Below are 27,919 nucleotides of genomic sequence, written 5' to 3'. Positions count from 1 at the left end.
AGTCATCCTATTCTGCATTTTAGAGTTAACACACTCTGGGTTTTTGACTAAAACTGCTCTAGCAAGCTTTCTAGTGCACGTGTGTGCACGTGTCTTGAATTTCAATCAAAAGAGGTGCACAACACTTCTCACTGCGCCATATTTTTCTCTCTGTTTTTTTTTTCATATCGGCAGCACTCTTGCGCTATATCTCTGGCGGCACTTCAAATGGGCATGTACTGCTTGTTCAGGTGACATCTAATGGAACAAGGCTCCTTTGACCTTCCCTGACATTTAAATCAACGACCGATAGAAAACTTAAAAGCTGCAGGGGCCATCAAAAGAAACCATCAATACATTTCCAAGTATAGGCCTGCAAGGCCTTCTCTGCTGACTCATGTAATAACAATGATATTTTGTCCATTGATACCTGTTATATAATTCCAAATTGTCAGCTTTATTTATTGTGCAGAAGTCTGGGGCAATAATTACAAAAGTTCACTACAGCCCCTTTTTATCCTCCAAAAATGTGCAATTTGTCATGATTGCCGATTGAGCGCAGCTGCGACGGCTTAATTGGCGCCAACAGCCCGGACAGCTGATTGGCTGACACTCTCTTTTTAAACCCCCGGCTTCCAAGATGAAGCCGTCAGATCGTTAGGCGAACTGTTGCCACCAGCTCAGTAAGCTTTTTCGTCTGACTCTGTTCCTGCCCTGCTTTTTTCTGCCTGATCTTTGTTGCCAACCTATTTCCGGACCTGACTTCGCCCCGTTCTGGCTGCCTGTTACTTGACCTGTTTTGCACCGTTACCTGCTTGCCTCCTGCTACCGACCTCGTTTACGAACTCGCCACCGCCTTTGATCTCCAGTCCGGGCCAACGACTTGCTATTCCCGCCTGTCTCTGATCCTCCTCGCCAGACACGGTGTGCCACTTCCGCACCGCCCGCTCCTCTTGTCAGTCAGCCATCGGATCGTGGATGCAAGCCCTACTCTCCCTCTTTATCAATAAAAACTGAGAAAACGAGCGCTATTGGGTCCTATGTCCGTTTCTGGTCCGTGACACAATCAGAACCATACACAGGGTAGAATATCGAGATCATACTCATATTTTATTCCTGCAGTCCAAATTATTATTGATTTAGCAAAAATGTTCACTGCACAACTGCCAATTAAGGTCAACAAAAACATAGTGCCAGAAAACACCATAGATTATTCATTTGGAAAGAGGGAAGTTATAATTTAAGGGGCTGTAGTGAATTCATAATCCCAAAGGTGAGAACCACCAGGAAAAGTATGTGTGTGTCTGTGTGTGGAGTCAAGCTTTGGAACGGATTGCAAGACGGGATCAATCGGGGTCCAACTATTCACTTTTTCAGGTTTGGATACAAAGGAACATTCCTCTCTGGCGGAATACAGAGATGAGGAGATTGGGAATAGTGGATCTACTTAATTTTCTGTATTTTTTGCTATTCTTATATCATAACTGTTATTATTAATATCAATACAAATGTTGTTATATCATTGGTGTATTTGGTGTAGGGAAAACAAGCATTTGCTTCTTACTACCCCTTTTCGAACATATTACTAACATTATTTTGACTACAGGTCTTAAAGAGAGTTTTTACCCTTCCGCTATTCGTATGTTCAACGGGAATTGATTAGGTTATTATGTATAGTATTATTATGCCAACGACGTTCCTCCGACCTATTCTACTCTAGTCTTGTCATTTATATATTCTTTCTTTTTAAACTATTCTATATAATTACTTTGTATTATACACTAAAGTATTTTTATTACTCTATTCTTTTACATCTATTGTTTTATCATTATTGAGACTTAGCGTGTCAAATGATTTCTTGTTTATGGTTTATACTGGCTGAATACAAATAAATACAAATACCAACTACAAAAATATAATTCCATGCGCCCAGGGTTGGGTAGGGTTACTTTAACTGGATTACTTTCAATTACTTTTGGATTACTCCAATACCAAATATGCTAATAAAAGACAAAAGAAACTAAATATGAATAAAATGACTCCATTTTGTGCAGGCTTGGGGAGTAACGGAATACATGGAACGGCAAAAATGATGTCGGCAAGCTGTTTGGATTTATTTTCATTTTGTTTCTGTCGCATTTTACGTTAGTTTTGCCGGAGATCAAAGAGATCAAAGCCAGGAGAGAAAGCTTACCACGTGTTGTGAGTCATAATTGTATTCATATTTAGTTTATTTTCTATTTTATTAGCATATTTGGTATTGGAGTAATCGAAAAGTAATTGAAAGTAATCAAGTTAAAGTAACCCTACCCAACCCTGCATGCCTTAGAATCCAGTGTGCCTTATACATAACAAAATATATGAAATTATCCGCATTTATATAGCGCTTTTCAAGTCAATGACTTCCCAAAGCGCTTTACAATGTGCTCCACATTTCCCAATAGCGGCCCTGCAGCCATGTAAGGCGCTAACCTGCTTATTGGGGGTATTAGGGGTTCAGTGTCTTACCCAAGGACACTTCGACATGTAACATAGACGAGCAGGGATTCGAACTCAAGACAAGCGCTCTAACTCCTGAGCTATTGCCGCCCATGTATCTCAAAAGATTATTTCCTGGTGGGCCTTAATAATCTGGTGCACCTTATAGTGTGGAAAATACGATCGTGTACGACGTACAAGAAAATCGGTACGGAAAAACGCAAATTTGTCAATGATGGGTACCATCCGGTATCCACCGACTATCACCAAGCGGCAAATCAATCAAGTCAAACGAGTATGCCGCGGTAGCCTCTATCTCGGTATTGTTTGTTTTTTTTTGTTGCAAACGAAGCGAGCGGTTTAAGATCAGGTAATTGTGTAATTTTGTAATTGTAATCCTGTGCAGTCCTTTGAGACATTTTTGTGATTAAGGGCTATAGAAATAAATGTGACTTGACTTGACTTGACTATTGTTTTGTTTTTATTTTTTTTAACAGTGACATGATTCCAGTGAGCAATGTGGTTGATGCCAATCTCAGCATTACAAAAAAGAATCTATTTTTGTGCCGTAACTCTACTACCGGTACATACCGTTATTTATCCATCTACCATTTTTTTTTTCCGTTTTTCCTTCTTTCCTGTTTTAGCTTGCGGCAGATGGGAAACGGATTCCATCAAAGAATGGCCGTCCTTGTGTTTATTTGCATCGCCGCCAATGCATGTTTGATTGTGCTGTTCACTTTTCTTTGTGGCCATCTGCGCCTGTTTGCGTGTGTGCGCGAATGTGCACCGGTGAATAAGGCGCATTTGATGTACTGTTAGTGAAGTTGATCATTAAAATTCTAAAGTAACCACTCAATATATTTCCATACCTGTCAACCTGTACGTTTTTGCAGTACAAAGTACGTGTATTATGCATTTTAAGACGTCTACGACGTACAAGAAAATCCGTACGGAAAAACGCGAATCTGTCAATGATGGGTACCATCCGGTATACACCGACTATCACGAAACGGCAAATCAATCAAGTCAAACAAGTTCGCCGCGGTAGCCTCTATCTCGGTATGGTTTTTTTTTTGTTGCAAACGAAGCGAGCGATTTGATGCTACTGTGCGCATGCATCTGCCGCCTCGGTTTTCATGTGGTAGTTATGTAGTGATAGGAAGTTCGTCTCTTTTTAGAGCGCCGGCTCTTTCGGTTCAACTCATTAAAGAGAGCCGTCTCTCAAACGGCTCACTTGCTTTGATGCATTATATTATGAATTATTATGTTGTATAAAGAAGTTAAGAAAAAAAGTAAGTATAAAAGGAAAAACTGTTAATTAACAAAAAATATAACGATATAACGAAACACATTTACGATATAACATGTTAAACCACATAAATAAACACGTTTGAAAAAAAAATATGGTGTAAGATTATTTTGTATTTTGTAAGGGAAAATACGACAGTTTGTAAGGGCATAGAGCCGTTATGAGATACTGAGTTGCTCAACATGAATGAGGTTTATTATAAAAAAATTAAAAAAAATTAAGTAGCTTGGACGTTCACTGTAGAAGGAAAAATACATGCAAATATAATTAGGTAGAATGATACATTTTCCTATTCAAATTATTAATTCTTTTTCTGAATTAAATTATTTTTGGTAATATTCTGATTAAAAGGATAACCACAGACCTGTCTTTTTTCATTTTCTCCTTTTACTATTCCTTTTTTCTTAACTTCTCTATACAACATAATAATTTGTAATATAATGCATCAAAGCAAGTGAGCCGTTTGAGAGCCGGCTCTCTGTAATGAGTTGAGCCGAAAAAGCCGGTTCTCTAAAAAGAGACGGACTTCCTTTCACTACATCAAACCGCTCGCTTCATCACCGAGAATGAGGCTACCGCGGCGAACTGGTTTGACTTGATTGATTTGCCGTTTCGTGATAGTCGGTGTATACCGGATGGTACCCATCATTGAAAAATTTGCGTTTTTCCGTACAGATTTTCTCGTACGTCGTACACGTCTTAAAATGCATAATAAACGTACTTTGTACGGCAAAAACTTACAGGTTGACAGGTATGTGTATGATCTGACTTTGGCCCCAAGGTGCAAATTTTGGCGCCAATCTGCAGGGCTGAAGTGTGTTACTCTGGTAAAAGTACTGTTACTTCAGAAAATATTACTCAAATGGAAGTAAAAATCAGTTATCTAAATATTTACTTCAGGAAAATTAAGTGCATGCTGTGCCAATCGTCTTTAAAGGTAAAAAAAACAGCGAGAGAGAAGCCAGGCTCGATTTAATGATTTGAAATTTAAGTCAAAACCCGGGTACAGCCTTATAGGGTTTAGGTTCGGGCCTGTGCCCAAGATATTACCTGTAATGTGCATCAAATACTATGCTTTAATTCATTTATTCACAGTGACTGAGTTTTCTGATAACACCTGGGTGAAGCAAAGGAACAGTACCGGTTGCCTTGACAACGAGTCCACAGGAGGCTGATCATAGTGGTGGGAGCCACTTTGTTTTATTTTCATATTCTTGTGTTTTTTTTGTGTTCTATTCAAGTTTTATTTGTAGATGATTAGTAAAAGAAAACTGCATAAATCAGAGAGTGTGTCTGCTTTAAATTATTGAAATATCAAACAGAGTAAGAATAATTATCTTAAAGTTGTGTGTAGCCAATCTTTCGGAATACCTAAAAAGGTGTTTTATCCATTTTGCAGAATTTTATGAAGCTCAAAGGATAACATTATGGGAGTTTTCGACCGCCAAAAGTCTACTAGCACAAAAGAAAGTTTCCAGTTATAATTGTAGTCGATTTGGGGAGATTCCCTATTACAGAAGAAAAACGCACGTTGCCAAGAACCAGCAAACATGGAGGTTAATTTGAAGCCGCCACTTGATTCGTCGTGAAGAGATTTGGTCTCGTGCTCTGTATGGTCTCAACGAATGGCCCACGTGCTGATCTCAAGGCCGCAGTGCAGGCCATCACAGATGCCACAAGCGGCTGTGGCTCAGTAAATTATTTTTACTTGGACCAGTGACGCTTGACCAGATCATGCTTCATTGGGCGTGGTCTCAGATATCTGATACCACCAGTACCAGATGACGGTGTTTTAAATTGCTAAACTTGTGAGAAAGTCAAGGAAATGGGAAATTTGTGTAATGTTCTGTACTTGAGAATGTCCCTCCAATCCACAAAATTGCATACCACGAGAATATTACTTGATCCATACACAGCCGTGGATTTTTTCATTACATTCAAAACTTCAATTCATTTCATTATGGTACATGGCGAATTGGTACATCCAGGAACTGTCCAAAAAGGAGGGCAGTAATTCCATCCAAAAGAAGCAAATAGATGACAAAGGAAGAAAAAAAAACAATAAACAATAAAAAGAAAGTAAAATGAACAATAAAAATAAATACAAATTAAAAAGAGGGGAAAATGAAACAAAATAAGAAAAAATAAAGGATAAAAAATGAAAAAAAGGAAAAAATAAAAGATTTGGGGAGTCACTTTGATCAGTATATTACCGATAATACTGCAAAATTAATTAACAACTTGAATTGATAATTTTCAAAATCCATTGAGCGAGGAGGGCTGGGAATCCCCCTCCTCTGAATCAATCTCCTAAAAAGAGTCAGAAATGACTCTCGCCACCTCCCACTAGGGGGATATGGCTGCGGTATATATATATATATATATATATATATATATATATATATATGTATATGGTGGCTAGAGTCAGGAAGACGTTCATATTTCTGACTCTTTCTAGGAGATTGATACAGAGGAGGGGATTCCCAGCCCCCTCGCTCAACCCAACTGATGTGTTGGGAGTCATTAGGTGACCAAACCCCCCAATTCCAACCCTTAATGCCGAGCGCCAAGCAGGGAGGCAATGAGTACCAATGTTGTAAGTCAAGGTATGACTCGGCCGAGGCTTGAACCAGCAACCTACCAGTCTCGGGGCAGGCGCCCCACCCCCAAGGCCACCGAGCTATCTATTATTAATAGTTAATTAATATATATTAATATACAATGAGGTTGAGTGTTTATGCATATGTGCGTTTGATATTTTTACCAAATCCCATGTGCGGTCCCTTCTCAAGGTTTCTTCATTTTCCTCATGTTGAGGTTTTTGAGTTTTTCCTTGCCCTCATGTTGGTTCCAGATCAGGGGATGGTGTAATAATAGTCTGAAAAAATAGTCCGTGTAATAACCTGTGAAGCCCTTTGAGACTCTTTGTGATTAAGGGCTATGCAAATAAAAATGACTTGACTTGACTACTATATAGACATTTTAAGCTTGAATGTGAGAAAATGCATTCAGTAAGGAATCATTTTTGATGGTATTTATACTCCAAACATCTCCTTTCTTGATGTTTTCGATGACACACCAGCAGTAATTTTTGATTAAACTTTTATTCATGCGCTTGATTAAAAACCTTCTCACACATTCATACACACACAAGAGTGTGATGGCCAATACAAAGCAGGGCAAGAGCAAGTATTTGTACGTGTCCATGGCGCCGAATAAGTCCTTGTTTGATGTATTTTGACTTCAGCAGAACACATCATTAGATTTGCTTTCATGGATTCCTTTCAAAGACACATTCTGGGGATTTTTATTTGACTGTTGTGTTAGTTTTCTAGGTTTGATTAGTTGTTGTCCCTACAAGGCCATATTGGAGTGATGTGAAAGGTTCACTAATTTTATTAAATTTGAATTCTTCGTGCCGTTGAATTGCCAAGGTCTGCTCATCCTTTATTTGATTTCACAAAAAACATGATAATAATGAGTTAAAGACCACGGTGATATCTCATAATCAGTGTTCTGGTTTGCCCTGCGTCCTAGACGCATTATTTTTGCTGGGGACGCATTGTGTCAAATAAACATGCGTCCCCAGGACGCAAATTTTTTGACACGAAATTGTCATTATCATTTTTTTGACAAAGATTTACCGCACTCCAAACTTTTCGTCAGGCAGATCCGCCATTGTTGTTTTGGTCTCGCGGTTCGAGTTTTCGTCTGCACGCCGATCTCCAGTTCGAGTTGTGTAGTGAAAGTCCATTTCTTTTTAGAGAACCGGCTTTTTCGGCTCAACTCATTAAAGAGCCGGCTCTCAAACGGCTCACTCGCTTTGATGCATTATATCACGAATGATTATGTTATATAAAGAAGTTAAGAAAAAAAGGAAGTATAAAAGGAGAAAATGAAAAAAGACAGCTTTGTGGTGATCCCTTTTAATCAGTATATTATAAACAATAATTTAATGCAGAAAATGAATTAATAGAAAATTTATAATACTACTTAATTATATTTGCATGTATTTTTTCCTTCTACAGTGAACGTCCAAGCGACTTCATTTTTGAACTTTTTTTATAATAAACCTCATTCATGTCGATCAACTCAGTGTCTCACAACAAAATGTTCATTAACAATATACAGGTTAATGGGGACCAAAACCACCCGCGATAAGTGAAAATCCGCGAAGTAGCGGCGCACCTTCAAAAAAATAAAAAAAATAAAAATGTTTTTTTAAATTATTATTATTCTCATCAGCTCATCTCATCTCATCAGCTACACCGCTTATCCTCATTAGGGTAGCGGGGGGGGGGGCTGGAGCCCATCCCAGCCATCTCCGGGCAGTGGGCAGGGGACACCCTGAACTGGTTGCCAGCCAATCGCAGGGCACACGGGGACAGACAACTCATTCGCTCATTCACACCTAGGGACAATTTGGACCGGCCAAATCACCTGAAATGCATGTTTTTGGAATGTGGGAGGAAACCGGAGTGCCCGGAGGAAACCTACGCAAGCACGGGGAGAACATACAAACTCCGCACAGTAAGGCCAGGAGCTGGATTTGAACCCACGCAGGAGGTTCCCACGACCTCAGAACTGTGCCGCACACGCGCTAACCACTGCGCCGCCGTGCTGCCCATTATTATAATTATTATTTTTTTTAATTATTTTTTTTTTCAGACCCGGTTAATGGGGAACAAAACCACCCGCAAAAAGTGAAAATCTGAAAAGTAGCGGCGCCCCTTCAAAAAAAGAAGAAAAAAAATATATATATACTTTTTTTTTTTAATTATTACAGACCGCGAAGCTCTGAAGCCGCTAACGCCGAACCGCGAAGTAGCGAAGTAGCGAGGTCCCACTGTATATGATACAAGGAAACACATGTACAATATAACATGTTAAACTACATCTCATCTCATCTCATCTCATCAGCCGTACCGCTTATCCTCATTAGGGTCGCGGGGGGGCTGGAGCCCATCTCAGCCATCTCCGGGCAGTGGGCAGGGGACACCCTGAATTGGTTGCCAGCCAATCGCAGGGCACACAGGGACAGACAACTCATTCCCTCATTCACACCTATGGACAATTTGGACCGGCCAATTCACCTGAAATGCATGTTTTTGGAACATGGGAGGAAACCGGAGTGCCCGGAGGAAACCTACGCAAGCACGGGGAGAACATACAAACTCCGCTCAGTAAGGCCAGGAGCTGGATTTGAACCCACGACAGGTTCCCATGACATGAACTGTGCCGCACAAGCGCTAACCACTGCGCCGCCGTGCTGCCCCGTTAAACTACATAATAGAATAGAATAGAATAGAATAGAATAGAATAGAATAGAATAGAATATACCTTTATTGTCATTGTTAGAAAATGGGTTAACATATTGTGACAACGAAATAGGGCATGACACTCCAGTTTTACACATTCACAGTGAGGTATGAGCCAGGAAGATAAGGGAACAGAGAAGATAAATGAACATGTTTGAAAAAAAAAAAGGTTTTTTTGTATTTTGTAAGGGAAAATACGACAGTTTGTAATGGAATGGTGCACACTAAATTTTGGGGACCCATAGATCTCTGTTGGGACCCATAGATTTTTGAGCATGCGAGTCCCCGGGACCCATCACTTTCCACAGTTAAAATGAACACTGCATAATGTTTGAAATCTTGTTAACTTCAGGTATCTCGACAATTATCTGTCATCCATCCAGGTTGCCAACCTCCTCAGGCTTTTCCAGATCCCCCAAATCAGCTACGCGTCCACCAGCGCCAAGCTTAGCGACAAGACCCGCTACGATTACTTCGCCCGAACAGTACCCCCTGACTTCTACCAGGCCAAGGCCATGGCTGAGATACTTCGATATTTTAACTGGACCTACGTCTCCACGGTAGCGTCGGAGGGGGACTACGGTGAAACGGGCATTGAAGCCTTCGAGCAAGAGGCCCGCGTGAGGAACATCTGCATCGCCACCTCAGAAAAAGTAAGATTTGATCACTAATTTAGACGGCGGGGTTTTGACAGGTATGGCCCTTCCCTGTCTTTGTAACAAAATCTAAGTTAAACGAAACTGTATAAACAGAGACAATGAACAATGATGGGTGGATAATAACCAAAAAAAAACAATGTCAGCGATAGAGTGTCAGGCGAGACAGAAGGAAAACTGAGATCACTCGATTCCTGGTTTTTATTGGAAGGAAGGAATGACAAGGCGTGATTCTTCAATCCGTTGTTTGACGGATTGGCGAAGCTTGACGGGCGGGTGAAGGCTTGGCGGGAATGGTCGTGGACAGGCGTAATCGTCGTGTTGTCGGTCGGGGCTGGAAAAGAAGGGCGTCGTCGTGTTCGGAAGAGTGATCAGGAGTCAGACGGGCAGGGCAGGTCGTAGGCAAATTCGGAAACGGGTCGGCAACGGAGATCAAGTTGAAGAAAACGGGAGGCAGGCAAAGAGTCAGAGGTACGGGCTTTCTGAGTAGATGGCAACAGGTAGCATAGTACAATCAGACAGCTTGTTTCCGGAAGCTGAGGATTTAAATGGACAGGGTGCGCCAATCAGCTGTCCTGGCTGTTGGCACCAAATCCTGAGCACAGGTGTTCCAGATCCGGGTGATTGTGACATAGAGAAGCTTGGCTCGACCCCAACATACAGACCGGCCCGAAATTTGTATCGGTCGGGCTTAAGAACTGAAAATTGGCAGACAAATCCTTTCCCAATCGCGAAAGTATTGCTCACTTCGAGTTATTGAACCTTACACTATTAAAACAAGATAATATCCTGTATGTTCTTGTGAAGCTCCTACCTTCAAGTATTAAGGCCGTTGATGTGATCACTTTGGTGGATTCATAGTTTGTGAAACCAGTGATGTTTCTCAACGCCAGGTAACTGGCTTTCAGACACCAACTCGGAATCTGATTGGCTGAAGCAACAGCTTTCTCGAGGACTAATATTACATACCACGGCCTTCAAAATGTTTTGTGAAGGCTTTCTGGTAGAAGAGGCGCAAACAGGGAGAAGCAATGAAAGGATGCTGACAGAGAATTTGGAATTGCTTAATAAGTATTGATGTACAGGTTGTAATGAACATCATATGATTTAGACATTCTTTGGCCTGCATAGAAGGCCTTGAAGGCCCTCAAGGCCCACCACTGTTTAAAATGTTCCTGAGTCAAAATGAATAATAAAAATTAGCGTGAAACATTAATATATTTTGACCACTAGATAACATCAGTGTTTCATGTTAAGTACAGGTTAAGCATATTTTCTCTTTCATTTTGAACATAAATTGTTGCCGCATGAGGACCCAAATAAGCAGCATGTGGGAATATATATTTTTCAAAACCGTTCTGTTCAAAAAATGTTAAATGGGCCTCATATTGACACTGAGGCTTGGAAGTGGCTATCTGCCCAAAAAATAAACAACAACAAAACGGGTCATTTCCCAGAAATAAAACTAAATCGTCATTCGTTATCCTAACCCATGAAGTGCATAAAACAAAATTCCAAAAATAGTGTTTCTGTTCCACAAATATAAGGTTCTAATTATAAACATAACTTTGTTGTGAATTAATATCAAAATGTACTGTTTTTCTAAATTGTTCGAATTAATTATTAGACTCCATTAACCAAACGCAACTTAGATTCACCCAACAATTTATGCGCGCTCGTTTCTTGATGGAAAACATTAACAAGAAAGCCGACATTTTCACACGGGGGCAGATTTAATTTCATTATCAATTTAACGAACTGTACTCCATTGAAAGTGACCGAATTAGTGTCGTCGGAGTCTCTGGGAAGCCCTCTCTCTCCAGTCCTCTAGCTTTCTCCTCTCAGCCCAAGTCTTTCCGCGAGATGGTGTGCCGGCTCCTCCCATGGGCGTGCCAATGAAGCCCAACATGAGCTCCACCACCTCGCGGCGATGTCTAGAAAACTCAAAACAGCACCGAGCGTTTCTCAAAACAATGCCTGCCGTCCTCTGTCAGAGTCCTGTTATCAACAGAACTAGAAAAAAATATTCTGCATTCGGAACGGCGTGACCTGTCATTGAACTAAAGCCTACTCGGTGAAAATATTCATTGCACGCAATAAATGTAACTTGGATTTAATCGTATAAAATCCTTTATAGTCAAAAGTATAAAACCCTTCACCTTGTATTTCTAAATATTTTAACAAACTTAATCTAAGGGAATCCAGTTTAACAAAAGGGTAAGTTATAAAGACAAAACAGACTACATTTTTACATTTTGATATATTGTATTGTATTAATGTATATTATTTTATCTTTTTGCCTCTCTAAAGTATAGTGATTGAATAAAAAATATAATTATGTGCAATATTTTGTTCCATATCAATAAATGGCCTAGCTACAGTTTTTGTCCTTTTTGCAGTCATGCATAATTTGTTTTCCATTTTTGCCGTAAAATGTGGGTTAAATACTGAGTGAATGAGTCAAGTGAGTAAAGTACGGATGTATTCATCTCTAAGACACGGTGTACTCTGACCTCAGGAATCGAGCGGTTGGTCCCCAAGGCCCTTATGCATTGTTAATCAAAAATAAAACATTTTTCAATTAAAATGCTCCACTACCAGGTTCTGTTCCCTAAACGTCTTTTGTAATAATGTTCACAGCTAACGCTAATCACGAAAAAGCGGAAAAAAAAAACATCGGTAGAATTATACGAGGACATTGTGGGATGTCTACTCAAATGGATTACAGCACAGGTGTCAAAGAGGCGGCCCGCGGGCCAGATCAGGCCCGCTAAGGGATTGAATCCGGCCCGCAGGACAACAACCAGAGAAGCGCAAGAGAGAAACAAGCTGCAGGTGGAAATATGTCCGCTTGATGTTGCCAAAGCCAGGTGCCTCAAACAAAGACACTGTACTTGTATTTCTTTCTCCCTCTCTCTCTTTCTTTTCCACCCCTTTTCTCCCACTTTGTCTCTGTCTCTTTCACTCTCTGTGTCTCTTTTTTTCTCTTCCTAGGTTGCTCTTTGTTTCTTTGTCTCTCTCTGTCCTTTTCTCCCACTCTGTCTCTTTCACTATCTGTGTCTCTCTTTTTCTCTTTTCTCTTTCTCTCTTCATACCCTTCGCGCTTTGTTTTCTCTTTTCTCTCCCTCTGTCTTTCTATTTCTCTTTGGATTTTTTTCTTCCTCTCCCTTTCTTTCCCCTCTCTCATGACTTTTTATCTCTTTTGTTTCTCACGCTCTCTCCCTCTTTCTCTTTTTCTGTCTTTGTCCCGCCCTCTCCTTTTCCCTCCCTCTTTCTCTTATTTCTTTATCTCTTTTTTCTTTCTCTTTATTCTACTAGTCCGGCCCCCGACAGAATGTTTGTTCTATTGTGTGGCCCCTGACTTAAAATGAGTTTGACACCCCTGGATTACAGACTGACAAAAAGAACAGAAAACTAAAGATTTAGACGTGTCCCTGTCTTTAGAGATAGAAAAGCACCAATGCACTCCCCTCCAAAATGGGTTAACTAAATAATGTTGCCAGCCTTAGTGTCTTGTGTTTTCATAAGGTAAGCACTAAAAAGACATGTGGTGGGCAGTGTTCCCTCCAAGCTGCGCGCGTGCGCAATTGTGCACTGCTCGCACATTCTCAGCGCACAAGAAAATCTAGCCAGCGCACAAAAATGAGGGCTCATAATTACTAATTAAGAAGCAACTTAAGTCAAAGTTACAGTGCAAGAAGGTAAAAATACACGGGTTCCCCCGACGTTGTGTCCTAAATGCGGTATTTTGAAGTCGAGTCGAAGGAGAACGAAGTTGAGTAAAGTTAGTAGAGTTTGTCTGGGAACCGGCTTCTTCGGCTCGGCTCACTAAAAGGAACCGGCTCTTTCGGGTCCTAAACGGCTCTTCAGGTGGTTTTTGCTTCTTTAATCCCTATATGACCAAATACTATGTAAATTATGCACAAAATGACCTAAAAGAAGGAGAAATAGAACAAAAAAGAAAAAAATAACAAAATGAAAAAGTAGTGAAAAGCTGAGGAAAAAAAAGAAACAAAAGGAAGAGAAAAAAGAAGGAAAAATTTAGAAAAAATCCAGAAAAAAAGAAAAGAAAGAAATGTAGAAAAAAAGTAAATAGAGAAGAAAAATAAAAAAGTAACAGCTCAGAAAAAATAAATACAATGAGATTTTTTTTAAAGGAATTTAAAAAAAAGTAGAAAAAAAAGTTTGTGTTGCATTCAAATAACTTCCAATGATATCGAGTGAATCTTGTTCCCAACATTGTACTTCCACTAAAAAATGCGATTAAATACAGTTCTGTGTCTTACAACCGACTAAATAAGCCCCCAAAAATGTTAATATTATGCGACAAAATATATCAGGAAATAAAAGAAATGGATATCTTGTGAAAGAATTGAAAGAACAAACGACGTTTGTAGGCCGTACAACCTTTGCAATAGTACATGAGTCAATTCATCCAAAAGAGAAAAATAATTTTGCATTGTCGGAAACTCAGCAAAATGTAACTCGATGTCAAGTTTTGGACATGTTTTATAATTAATTATCTTGCCACACTTGGGATTATGGTTGCTCACTGTTGTTTCAAGCGCTGCTCACCGACTTTGTGTGAACGCTCAGACCTGTGGAAAATTACAGGGAACATTGGTGATGGGAAAAGTAATGGTCCTTCTGAATATTTAAGACTGACACTGACATGTATATAAAAAAAAACACTTTTTTTATTAACTTTGTCCTGCTGGACTTTTACTCACATGACATTTTGGTTTCAAAACCTGGACAGGTAGGACGCTCCAATGCCAAGAAGTCATACGAAGCCGTAATCCGTCAGCTCCTCCAAAAACCCAACGCCCACGTGGCCGTCCTGTTTCTGCGCAGCGACGACGCCCGGGAGTTACTGGCTGCTGCTGCCAACCTGAACGCCTCCTTCATTTGGGTGGCCAGCGATGGCTGGGGTGCCCAAGAGAGTATCGTCAAAGGCAATGAAGTGACTGCCGAAGGAGCCGTCACCCTAGAGCTGGCCGCTAACCCCGTACCAGAGTTCAACCGCTACTTCCTTAGCTTGAAACCCCAGGAAAATCTCCGAAACCCTTGGTTCAGGGAATTCTGGGAGCAGCGTTTCCAGTGCTCAATAGGTGGCGGCGGCAGTAACGGGGAGACGTCATACATGCCCTGCGACAAGGATCTATCCATGGAGAGGAGCAACTTTGAACCCGAGTCCAAGATCATGTTTGTGGTTAATGCGGTGTACGCAATGGCCTACGCCTTGCACAATATGCAGCGCAGCCTCTGCTTCAACACCACTACGCTGTGTGACAGCATGAAAGACTTGGATGGTCGCAAACTCTACCGGGATTTCATCCTGAATGTCAGCTTCACAGGTAAGATTGCTTGGAAATTTAAAAAGAAAATGCATTTTTCAGACGGAACTACTGGAGTGTTACTGGAGTCAAGACAACATTTTTGGTTTTCTGAAAATCCAAGTGTTGATTGCTTGTAACTTGTTGGTGCTAGGGCTCCAACTAACGACTACTTTGATAGTGGACTAGTCACTGTGCTCGGTCAGTGGAGACTTGGATCCATAAATAAACCTTTGTCCATTTTTGAAGGACAGGCAAATATATAATAAATTAAAATCAAGTAAACATTTTGTTATCCCTGTAAACCAGAAGAGGAACATTAGCATCAGTAGAACCATAAATGAAACAAATATAGTGTCAATTTGTGTATTCAGTGGTCAAGCGCAAAGTCTATCTATCTATCTATCTACCTTGGGCATATCCCTCAAGAGGGGTGACCGACAGCAAGACAAACACATACAATAACAAAGAAAATAAAAAAGGGAAAAAAATAGTGAAAAACACACACAAACCATTTTGGACCATGGCCAAACCAAATGCCCAAACACACAAACAAGTTAGGCACCTCGGCACCTGAGTTGGTCATGCTTTTGTTCCTCCAGATGAAACGGGACACAACAAAGCGGCCATGTCAGAACACACTCTTCTGTTCAACAGCAGGGCCCGACAGCTTTCACTGGTTTACCCCTGCCGTATCATACGGGTGCCCTGCCCATCCCTTAGGACACGTATAAACATCCCACTCTCCTTTTACAACACCTCTCCACTCATTCCTATCACGAACAAGAGCTCTAGCTTCCACTAGATTTAGACCTCTTTCCTGCAGTGCACTCATAACACCATCCATCCACGTCAGTATCAGCCTTCCTCTTGGTCTCCTTCCATTGACTTCTGCTCTGTAGATCCTCTTCAACATTCGCTCCTCATCCATCCTAAAGCTTTGAAGCTGAAAGCTTTAGGTACTTGGGTTGTGATGTGGCTGCAGTTGGTGGAATGGAGTGCAAGGTATTGCACAGAGTGAATCAAGGAAGCAAGGTTTTGGGTGCTCTAAGGAGAGTGATGAGCAACAAGAGTATGAGTATGGATGTTAAGAGGGGACTTTATGAGAGTGTGATTGTGCCGACTGTGTTGTATGGTGCAGAGACTTGGAGCCTGAACGCAGATTTGAGAAGGAAATTCAGTGTTTTTGAGATGAAGTGTTTGAGGACTATGTTAGGAGTGACAAGATTGGATAGACTGAGAAATGAAATTGTGAGAGACAGAACTGGAGTAGTCGTGGAACTGAGCAAGCGTGTTGATAAGAGAGTACTCGGTTGGTTTGGACACACGGAGATGATTGATGAGGAGCGAATGTTGAAGAGGATCTACGGAGCAGAAGTCAATGGAAGGAGACCAAGAGGAAGGCAGCAATTGACGTGGATGGATAGTGTTATGAGTGCACTGCAGTAGAGAGGTCTAAATATAATGGAAGCTAGAGCTCTTGTTGGTGATAGGAAGGAGTGGAGAGGTGTTGTGAAAGGATAGTGGGATTTTGGACTCGTTCTAAAGAATGGGCTGGGCACCCTTGTGATGCGGCAGGGGTAAACCAGTGAAAGCTGTCGGGCCCTGCTGTTGAACAGAAGAGTGTGTTGTGTCACCCTGACCCGAGTGACATGGCCGCTTTCTTGTGTCCCGTTTCATCTGGAGGGACGAAAGCATGACCAACTTAGGTGCCGAGGTGCCTAACGTGTTTGGGTGTTTGGGCATTTGGGTCGGCCTTGGTCCAAAAATTTTTGTGTGTGTGTTTTTGGCTATTTTTCCCTTTTATTTTCTTTGTTATTGTATGTGTTTTTCTTGCTGTCGGTCACCTCTCTTGAGGGATATGACCAAGGTAGATAGATAGATAGATAGATGATATGGGGAAGTATTTTAACAGTATTTGCAGTACTTCTGTAGTTCTACCAACTGTAGTGGTTTTGTCTCCTTTGAGGCAAGGACAGAAAAAGGGCAGATCATTAAATTCTGTCCTCCTCAGCCTCAGCATTTAGGTCCTGAGACCAATCGGCTTAATTTCCATGTAACGTTCAGGAGTCAGCTATTGATGCCGGTTAGCTGGGACACGAGACTACCAAGTTGTTTTGAGCAACGAGAGCAGCGGCTAATCCACGGGACCATATTCTTTACTGCCATGCACTAATGAGATTGCTTTTGAGTTATAATAGCTCCGGTAGCAGGCTGCCTGCCGTCGTATCTTCTGCTCTCGGCGGAAAAGCCGGAGAAGGGGGGAAAAAAGTGGGGATTGTGTTGACTGACAGATAGCGCTACAGAGGCTGCGGTATAAATAAACTGCGATGTCTCAGGGACTGACATAGGTAAAGAGATGCACACAAACATCAAAACAGTGCTTCCAGTTCCATACAAAGTCGAGCAAAACTATTTCCCCCTCAAGAACTTTTTGACGTATTTCCATAATTCAGCCTTTAAACATATAAATAGAAAACTCAAACTATGTTTTAGGATTCAACAACATGTGGCACACAATTGTGAACTGAAACCAAATATATTCACCACTTTATAATTATAAGTAAAAATTTGAAAAGTGGACATTGCAGAAATAATACTTTCCGCACTATGAGGCGCACATAAAATCTGATTTTTTTTTTTTGAAAAGCTGACTTATATATGGATCAATATTGATTTGCAAGGTCTCTTATCTAAGAGAAGCAGCCACCGACTCCATTTTTCGCGTAGAAGAAGAAGTGCGCTGTGCATACTGGGAAATATTAAACAACGATTCTCTTTTATTTGTGCGTTTGTATAAAGACCCTGAAATGGCTCCTATTAAGAGACACGCTTACAACGCAGAGTTTAAACTCAAGGCGATCAGTCACGCAGTAGAACACGGAAATAGAGCAGCAGCAAGAGAGTTTAACGTTAATGAATCGATGTTGCGGAAGTGGAAGAAGCATGAGGATGAGCTGTTTACGTTTTACAGTTATTATGTTATTGCTTTATTGTTATTGTTTTTGCACATTACGAGTGTCACTATATTGCGATTGCACTAACGTTGAATTTACCATAACAGTATCAGACGTTTTTTGGCGTGTTGACTAAATGGAGGAAAAGTAAAATGTTATGCCTTGCCGTTGTTCAAAGATGTTAAAGATGGGTCACGAAAATGTTTTACCTCAGAGAAAATAATAAAACAGCTGTTTATTCATTTTGGGAGTGAATGGAGTTGTGGAAAGCTTGTTTGTTATCGATTAATAAAGTTTGACTGACCTATCTGACTGTTTTGTTGACATTCCCTTTAGCGCGGCACCATCTAATGGTTGCATAACGTAACTACATCCTCTACTGTAGCCAAGTCAAGTCAAGTCACATTTATTTATATGGCCCCTAATCACAAAAATGTCTCGAAGGACTGCACAGGATTACAATTACAAAATTGCACTATTACCTGATCTTAAACCAGCATGCACTTATAGCGCCTTATAATGTGGTGCGCCTTATGTATGGAAAAGGTTTTAAAACATATAATTCATTGAAGGTGCGCCTTATAACACGGTGCGCCTCATAGTGCGGAAAATACGGTATGTTTCTATAAGTTTTGCACATCTTGAAACAGAAATATTTGCCTATTCTTCCCCAAAAATGGCTTACGTTCCTTAAGGTTTGATGGTGATTGCGCACAGATTTTTTTTTCAGTTTATAAAAAATCTTCTATAGGGTTGAGGTCTGGACCTTGGCTGTGCCATTCCAACACGTTTACATTCTTAGTTTTAAACCATTCCATTGCAGATTTTGCTTTATCTTTAGGGTCGTTGTCCTATTGGAAGGTGAGCCTGCACCCCATTCTTGGGTCTCTTGCAGACTCCAGCAGATCTGCTGTCATTACCATCCTGTATTTGTCCATCTTCCCATCAACTCTCATTATCTTCCCAGTCCCTGCTTAAGAAAAACAACCTCAGGTCATGATAATGCCATCAACCATTTTTGACAGTGGGGATGTTATTTTTCAAGGTGATGTGTGGTCTTGGTTGCTTCTCTGATTAGTTTTCTCCTTGTTTGGGCCGAAAGTTTAGAGGGACGGACATGTCTTGGTAGGTTAGCGATAGTTTTAAGCTCTCTCCATCTTGATATTGTCGCTTGCACAGTTCTCTGGGATATGTGTAAAGTTTGCAAAAGTACACAGGATTTTTTTTTGTACCTCATTTTCCAAACCATTAGACTAAATGAGCCAAATCACTCACATCTATTAATGTTAATGTAGTTTTTTATTCGCTACAAGATACAATTGACAGACAAATATGACTCAGCGGTCTAATTTCTTTAAATACAGTAATTATGGGGCAGCACGGCGGCGCAGTGCTCCAGACTTCCTGTGCGGAGTTTGTATGTTCTCTCCATGCTTGCGTGGGTTTCCTCCGGGCACTTCGGTTTCCTCCCAAATTCCAAAAACATGAATTTCAGGTGAATTGGCCGGTCCAAATTGTCCCTAGGTGTGAATGAGCGAGTGAGTTGTCCGTTCCCGTGTGCCCTGCGATTGGCTGGCAACCAGTTCAGGGTGTCCCCTGCCCACTGCCCGATGATTGCTGGGATGGGCTCCAGCACCCCCGCGACCCTACTGAGGATAAGTGGTGTAGCTGATGAGATGAGAGACAGTAATTATGTTACACAACGTTTTAGAACTATTGTTGGGATGACAGACAGACAAACAGACAGACAGACAATAGAAAATCAAAATCTTATCCATCTATTGAAGGCAAAATGACTTTCCGATGTCTCGCCGCGTGTTCTTTTACGGGACCAGACCGGGTATGAGCACTTTTAAAAAAATAGACCATGCTCTCCTGGGAAATCAAATTACAAGATAAGAATGGAAAACTCACTCTTCGAGATTTAGTACCTCACATTCCTGAAACATCAAAGGTTTTATGATATAATAAGGGTGGAAGTACTGATAAGAAAGGATACAGTAAGTAAATACTTCACTCAAATATGTGGATGAACATAAGCGCATTTGCAACAACCAAAATGAAAAATGCGACCATCTGTCTATCCATCTATCCATCTATCTATCTGACTGTCAGTCAGTCGGTCGGTCGGTCTGTCCCTACCTACCCACCTACCCATCCATCCATGAAATGAAATGATCTGCATTTATGTAGCGCTTTTCGAGTCAATGACTTCCCAAAGCGCTTTACAATGTGCTCCACATTTCCCAATAGCGGCCTTGTATTGCAGCCATGTAAGACGCTAACCTGCTTATTGGGGGTATTAGGGGTTCAGTGTCTTACCCAAGGACATTTCGACATGTAACACGGACAAGCCAGGAATCGAACTGGGATCCCTTGATCCCAAGACATGCGCTCTACCTCCTGAGCTACTGTACAGACATTTAAAATGTATCTGTTCTGCAGCGTGCATTAGGCGTGAAAATTACCCACAGGCCAATACCGGGTGTTGCCCGCCACTTGTCTAAAGTCAGAAGGGCTAAGTCCCAGCTCACCACGTAGCCTAATCAAGGCCTTTGAAATCAATGAATGGGTTTGTGTTATAGCTTCTTTCTGAATGCTGTTCACACACCGGAGTCAAGCAAACTGCTGAAATGACTAAAAAGATTCCCAAGCGTTTCCAAAACAGCCAAGGAGTGTGCGTTGCTACAGCTTCTGGTGTTTGTTTGCATTCTTTTCATCTTGCCAGTTGCTATGGTAGTCAATTCGACATTTGTGTATTGTATTCAGGTCAATCATGAAGAGGGCCCATTGCTGGGCACAAATAAGCTGCTTTTTGCCAAACTTAAAAATTGTAGATGCACAACCCACGCAGAAGCACACACCTCTACCAGCTGTCAAGTGCCCACTCAAGTCCAGGGAATGGGGGATACCCAGGCCATTTTTTTACTAGTTTATGTTTTCATGTGATGGCCAAACCTACTCCATTTTTATGGGTCCAATGCCTTATGTTGTAACCAGGTTAATAATTGGAAATAGGGTTAACGTGGATGAATGGTGTTATGAGTGCACTGCAGGAAAGAGGTCTACATCTAGTGGAAGCTAGAGCTCTTGTTGGTGATAGGAATGAGTGAAGAGGTGTTGTAAAAGGATAGTGGGATGTTTGGACACATTCTAAGGGATGGGCAGGGCACCTGTATGATGCCGCAGGGGTAAACCAGTAAAATCTTTTGGGCTCTGCTGTTGAACAGAAGAGTGTGTTGTGTCACCCTGACCCGAGTGTCATTTGGGTTGGCCATGGTCCAAAAATGTTTGTGTGTGTGTGTTTTTTTTTTTGTGCAATTTTTCCCCTTTTTTATTTTATTTGTTATTGTATGTGTTTGTCTTGCTGCCGGTCACCCCTCTTGAGGGATATGACCTAGGTAGGTAGGTAGGTAGGTAGGTAGGTAGGTAGGTAGGTAGGTAGGTAGGTAGGTAGGTAGGTAGGTAGGTAGGTAGGTAGGTAGGTAGGTAGGTAGGTAGGTAGGTAGGTAGGTAGGTAGATAGATAGATAGATAGATAGATAGATAGATAGATAGATAGATAGATAGATAGATAGATAGATAGATAGATAGATAGATAGATAGATAGATAGATAGATAGATATATAGATAGATAGATAGATAGATAGATAGATAGATAGATAGATAGATAGATAGATAGATAGATAGATAGATAGATAGATAGATAGATAGATAGATAGATAGATAGATAGATAGATAGATAGATAGATAGATAGATAGATAGATAGATAGATAGATAGATAGATAGATAGATACTTTATTCATCCCTGCAGGGAAATTCACACCTCCAGCAGTATTCTTGTGTTGAAAAAAAAACAATAATAAAGCAAAAGGAATATAACACATAAATACCCAAAGTAACGTCTTGATATTGAGTATTTAGATAGTGCTACATAAAATACACACTGTAATAAAAATATGGTAATATGCAATGTGGGGGTGTGGTTTAATGTAGGCTTTTATTCCCCCGGGTGGAGTTAAAGAGCCTCATGGCATAAGGAAGAAATGATCTCCTCAGTCTGTCCGTGGAACAAGACTGTGACAGCAGTCTGTCACTGAAACTCCTCTTGTGTCTGGAGATAATGCTGTGTAGTGGATGTGATGAATTGTCCATGATTGACCGCAGCTTTTTCAGTGCCTGTCTCTCAGCTACTGTTGTCAGGCTGTCCAGCTCTGTGCCCACAACAGAGCTCGCTTTCAGACAAGGGGCATCCTTCTTCTTGGCCCCGCCTCCCCAACACGCCGCATAGAAGAGGGCGCTTGCCACAACAGTCTCATAGAACATTTGTAGGAGCTTTTTGCAGATGTTGAAGGACGCCAGCCTTCTGAGGAAGTAAAGTCGGCTTTGACCTTTTCTGCATAGAGCTTCTGTGTTGGCAGTCCAGTTTATTGTCCAGCTGCACACCCAGGTATTTGTAGGTCTGGACAAATTCTACACATTCTTCTTTGATAGTTACAGGAACCGGGTGAGTTCTAGTTCTCCTGAAGTCCACCACCATCTCCCTGGTCTTGGTAGTGTTAAGGTGCAGGTGGTTAGCTTCATTGGACCAGTCCTGAATCAATTTCCTGTACTAATCCTTCCTTTCTTTATGGTATGAAGTTTAAATTTAAGATATGGGGGAGATAGTAATGCAATTTTGTGTGTGTGTACGGAGACAGCATGCCTCCAGGGCTATATAGAGCAGCAGAGAGCTCACTGTGAAGCTTGGATCTTGAAGAAACAACCTTTCTCATCTCCTCCTCCTCCTCACTATATGTTGCTCTCTTCTCATTCTTCTCTATCGCGCTCTCTTCCTCTCACAGTCTATGTCCTCCTCCTCTTTCACACCCATAAAGTGTTCTCTCACCCCATTCAAAAACAGCACATCCCACTCAGATTTCACAAGGTTTCTCTCCTGCATCAGCCACCTCTCTACGTCAGTCTCCTTGTCGAGTCTTGCGCGGCAGCCCCCGTCGTCTGTCCATCTGTCCTTTGAGCGTTTCTCGATGGAATGACTTCCATTCTGTGTCTAATCTCTCCCTTTTCACGCGTCGCTTTTCTTTGCCCTTATCTTGAGACCCCCACCTCTTACAGCACCACAATTAAAGCAGCCCACTCCACTCCAGTTGCTCCCCCTTTGCATCTTGTAACTCAGTTTTCTCTGTAATGCAGCTTTACTTTGCTAAGCCTTGTTTTAGTCAAATCCCCCTGAGTAAGGATTCACTCCATGGGGAGAATAAATATATCAACAGTGTGTTTCTGTCCTAGATCATACTTAGATCTGTAAGTGTGTCCCTTTTATGTTCCATGTGCCGGCCACAGGTGTACTAAGGTCATCTAGCCTCTGGGGAACAGAGAAAAGAGTTGTTTTTTTCTATAAAAGGTTCTCTGTGGAATCTGCTGGGATTTGATTTTTTTCCGTGTGTTCTATACAGTGCATGGGGCATTCCCTGATCCATAAGGAATAGTATATTCAACTTATGATCATAATACATTATGACAAAATGAATTCATAAAAAGTCTTTTGAACCTCTGGTTCGTCTCCCCAAAAATAAATCTGTCTTTTTTAACCTATCACTGACCAAATGGAAGCTTGGAAAAATATGGCACCAAATGGTGAGCTTTTGTGATGGAGCAAGGGTCCTAAAGGAAGTAAAATAGGTAACATGGGGAATGGGTTATGGTTTGGCACGGGGAACGACAGGCAACATATTTCTGACAAACAGTGGAAGGCAGGTGATTTTTCTAGTAAGGCCAGAATAAAGAGAGTTTAAGATTGTATGGTCAAGTGTCCTTACACCTTCGCAGTTCTAACCAGGAAAAGTATGTGTGTGTCTGCGTGTGGAGTCAAACTTTGGAATAATTTACAAGATGAGATCAAACAATGTCCAACTATCCATGTGTTCAAATTGAAATACAAAAAAGCATTACTGGCGAAATACAGGGATGAAGAAAATGGAACATGAGGGAGATTGGAAATACTGTGTTTAAAACTATGGTTAGTTTTTTGTGTTTGTTGCCATTATTATATCAGAACTGTTATTATAAATATTATGTTTATATTTATTGTTGTTATTATCATTGGTGCCGCAGTGACATTTGGTAACTATGACGTTGAGGGATGGGTATTGCGAAGATTAGTGTATAAAATCTGTGATTATTGTAATTATTATAATTATTGATATCTGACCAATGTAATAAGTATATCCATGAGATTTTGTTATATTAGACATAGAACTGCTGTCGCTGTCTTGTACTGCGGACGGACTGAAGAGATCTTTTCTTCCTCATGCCATGAGGCTCTTTAACTCCACCCGGCAGAGTAAAGGCCCACATTAAACCACACCACCTACATTGGATATTACCGAATCTTACTGCAATATGTATTCTGTGTAGCACTATTTAGTTACTCTATATAACACGCTACAGTGGGCATTTGCACGTCAAACTGGGTATTTGTATATTGTATTCTTTTGGCTTTATTATTGTACTGTTCTCAGCTCAGGGATGCTGCTGGAAATGTGAATTTCCCTTCGGGGATGAATAAAGTATCTATCTATCTATCTATCTATCTATCTATCTATCTATCTATCTATCTATCTATCTATCTATCTATCTATCTATCTATAAAAGGAAAGAAGGATTTGTAAAATGTATTTAATAGGGAAGATAAAGGGGTAGGGAAAATAAGCATCTGCTTCTGACTACCCCTTTTCGAACATGTTATGTGACATTATTTTGTTGTTGACTCGTTGTTTTTGTCCTGTTTTTATTTTAATGTTCAAAATAAAAGTTTTCGTTCATTCAATCATTCAATGGTAATGAATAAAGTACAGACGTTGCCCAACCTACGAACGAGATAGGTTCCGGACAATCTTTCGAAAGTTTAATTTGTTTGTAAGTTGCTTCAGTGCTATATTCTGTATGGAATGTATGTTGAAGGTTTATATAAGTATGTTTAAGACTTTTATAAGTAACCTGTATTGTTTTGAAACTGAAAAATAAATGTTTCATAAAATGATACGCTCTAAAATGTTACAAAGGCGGAATGATAAAGAATAGTACTGAAAACAAAGCTTCACATCAGGCGTTGACATTCTATGGTCTGTAAAGCCCTTTGAGACTCCTTGTGATTAAGGGCGTCACAAATAAACATGACTTGACTTGACTATAAAGATAAAAATAGATAACATTAAGTTTAACTTACTTTTGGAAGAGTTTGACGACTTCCTCCTCATTGGAAAAAAGTGGACGAAAAAAAAACGATCCAACCATTTTCTCAACCGCATCAAGCTTTCTCATTACACTTTCATTTCAAAAGAAACGGCTCATCTCTTCTTTAAGATTTACACCAACCGTATCGAATGGATGCACGAGATATTCAACGATAAAAATGTCAAACTTCTTAGCGTGCTAGAGATGCAGTGCAGAGTGTATACACACAAACCAGGAAGAAGAAGCTGGATTTCTTCTTCGGGGTGGATGCTAAGTGACCTATTATAGCGCAACGCGGCAGAAAGGAGCACTACAGCACTGCGCTCTACTCGGAAAAAGGTGCACACAATACAAAATCTTACAGTCATATCCGGATATTTTTCTGCATCCCAAAAAAAATGTTCATATCTACCGTTTTGCGTAAGCCAAATGTTCGTAAGTAGGGCAGTGTCCGGACATTTAGCTCCCGGATCTCCACAACAAGTGGTGAGCGGTTCATTGGAAAGAGGGCTCCGTTCCAACACCCTATGAGCTTGCTCTGTCCACTCCACGCATCGGCCCAGTATTGCAGTACCTCCGGGAACGGTGCATTCGCAATGATCGCAGCAAGGCTTTAGAATAGAATAGAATAGAATATACCTTTATTGTCATTGTTACAAATGGGCTAACATATTGTGACAACGAAATTGGGCATGACACTCCAGTTTTACACATAGTGAGGGTATGAGCAAGAAGATAAAGGAACAGAGAAGATAATGTTATAAAACAAGGGGAATAAGGCTATAGTTATAATTTACATGGTATTTACACAACAATGTCAGCATGTGGGATGTTACATACAGGGTTGTCGTGATAACGTTGTATCGTAACGGTTGTGCAATATTGCATTTGGTGCAAAGTCATCATGGTGCAAAAATAGTCCGCATATACATTGGTGCAAGCATAGACATCATAGTGCAAAAAAAGGAAATGGTCAGACATTGTGCAATTTGAGCATTAAACGTAGTGCAGTCGACATGTGCAAGAACAAGACTTGAGTAACATTATTTTCGTATGAGGTAGTGTTGGCACGAGTTTTCAGTTTTTGTGCGGTGTCTGTTGAGCAGTGAACAAACATAGTGCAGACAGCATGTACGTGAGTACCATTTTACATACGTGTGAGGTTTTTTTTTTTTTTTTTTTGCAACAGTTTTCAGTTGTTTGTGCGGTGTCTGTTTAGGGTGGTAATGGCTGTGGGGAAGAAACTGTCTCTGAGTCTGTTCGTTTTTGCTTTGTGTGACCTGTAGCGCTTGCCGGAAGGCAGCAGGTCGAAGAGATGGTGGCCGGGGTGAGAAAAGTCCTTGACGATGTTTTCTGCTCTGCTGAGGTAGCGAGAGCAGGCAATGTCCTCCAGACTGGGCAGAGAGCAGCCGACGATTCTCTGGGCTGTTTTTATGATCCTCTGGAGCTTTTTCCTGTCTGCTGCTGTGCACCCCGCATACCACACCGTGATGCAGTATGTTAGGATGCTCTCCACTGTGGCTTTGTAGAAAGACACCTGCAGCTGCTGTTTTAGGTTATTTTTCCTGAGCAATCTCAGGAAGTGCAGTCGCTGCTGGGCCTTCCCTACCACCGCTCTGGTGTTTGCAGACCAGGAGAGGTCGTCGGCGATGTGCACGCCCAGAAATTTGAACGAGTGGACTCTCTCTACGCAGTCTCCTTTTATGATGAGTGGTGCTGGATTCCTGCTATTCCTTCTGAAATCCAGAATCAGTTCTTTTGTTTTTGTTGTGTTCAATATGAGGTGGTTTTCCGAGCACCACGTTGAAAGTGACTCAACCTCATCCCTGTATGCCGCCTCGTCCCCTTCAGAGATGAGGCCGATCAAGGTGGTGTCGTCAGCAAACTTAATAATAGTGTTTGTGGGGTGGGTCGGTGAGCAGTCGGAGCTGTAGAGGGTGAAAAGCAGGGGGCTCAGTGCACAACCTTGGGGGGAGCCAGTGTTCAGTGTTAGGGTGGGAGAGACGTGGGTACCGAGTTTCACCGACTGTGGGCGGTTGGAGAGGAAGTCCATTATCCAGTGGCAGATGGAGGGAGAGAGTCCTAGGTGTGCAAGTTTCTCCACCAGGATCTCCGGGATAATGGTGTTGAAGGCTGAGCTGAAGTCCAGGAAGAGCATTCTGACGTAGCTCCCCCGGTGGTCCAGGTGTTTCAGCACGGTGTGAAGTGCTGTGTTTATGGCGTCGTCAGTGGAGCGGTTTGCCCTGTAGGCAAACTGGTGGGGGTCCAGTGTGAGTGGCAGGGAGTTTTTGATGTGCCGGGACACTAACCTCTCGAAGCACTTCATGACCACTGGCGTGAGAGCTACAGGCCTGTACCTTAGCTTGGCCTTTTGGCTGAGAGTAAGTGTCCCGGCTCCTAGGCTTTGTAGCGTATTATGAACTGACCGATAACGGATAATGGATAATGAATAACGAAGATAGATCAATAACCCTTAAAACCCCCCCCCTCAATGTCGGGCTCCGTTCCAACACCCTGAATATTTAGCGTAAACTTAAAGCTAACCCAGGCTAATTGTACGTTCGCGTTATCGTAATCTTATGAATAGGATTTCTTACCTTTGTGGTGGTCAGCAGAAGGCGCTCGCACACCTCCTTCATATTTTGCT

General features: G+C 41.3%; 1 protein-coding gene across 2 annotated transcripts in view; it reads left to right on the top strand.

Annotated features, from left to right (window-relative positions):
• grm3 (glutamate receptor, metabotropic 3) overlaps window positions 1-27,919 on the top strand; it is a 104,584-nt gene that overhangs the window by 49,200 nt on the left and 27,465 nt on the right. For both annotated transcript variants that reach the window (XM_088339577.1, XM_088339578.1), the window contains 2 exons: window positions 9,471-9,740; window positions 14,503-15,100. In XM_088339577.1, the coding sequence (XP_088195703.1) occupies window positions 9,471-9,740; window positions 14,503-15,100 (868 nt within the window). The remainder of the gene's footprint in view (window positions 1-9,470; window positions 9,741-14,502; window positions 15,101-27,919) is intronic.

Source organism: Urocampus carinirostris, chromosome 7 (assembly GCF_059441175.1).
Source record: "Urocampus carinirostris isolate Australia breed hairy pipefish chromosome 7, RoL_Ucar_1.0, whole genome shotgun sequence".
Taxonomy (NCBI): Eukaryota; Metazoa; Chordata; class Actinopteri; order Syngnathiformes; family Syngnathidae; genus Urocampus; species Urocampus carinirostris.
The sequence above is the reverse complement of the archived record's forward strand: the minus strand, read 5'-3'. Positions and strand labels throughout refer to the sequence as shown.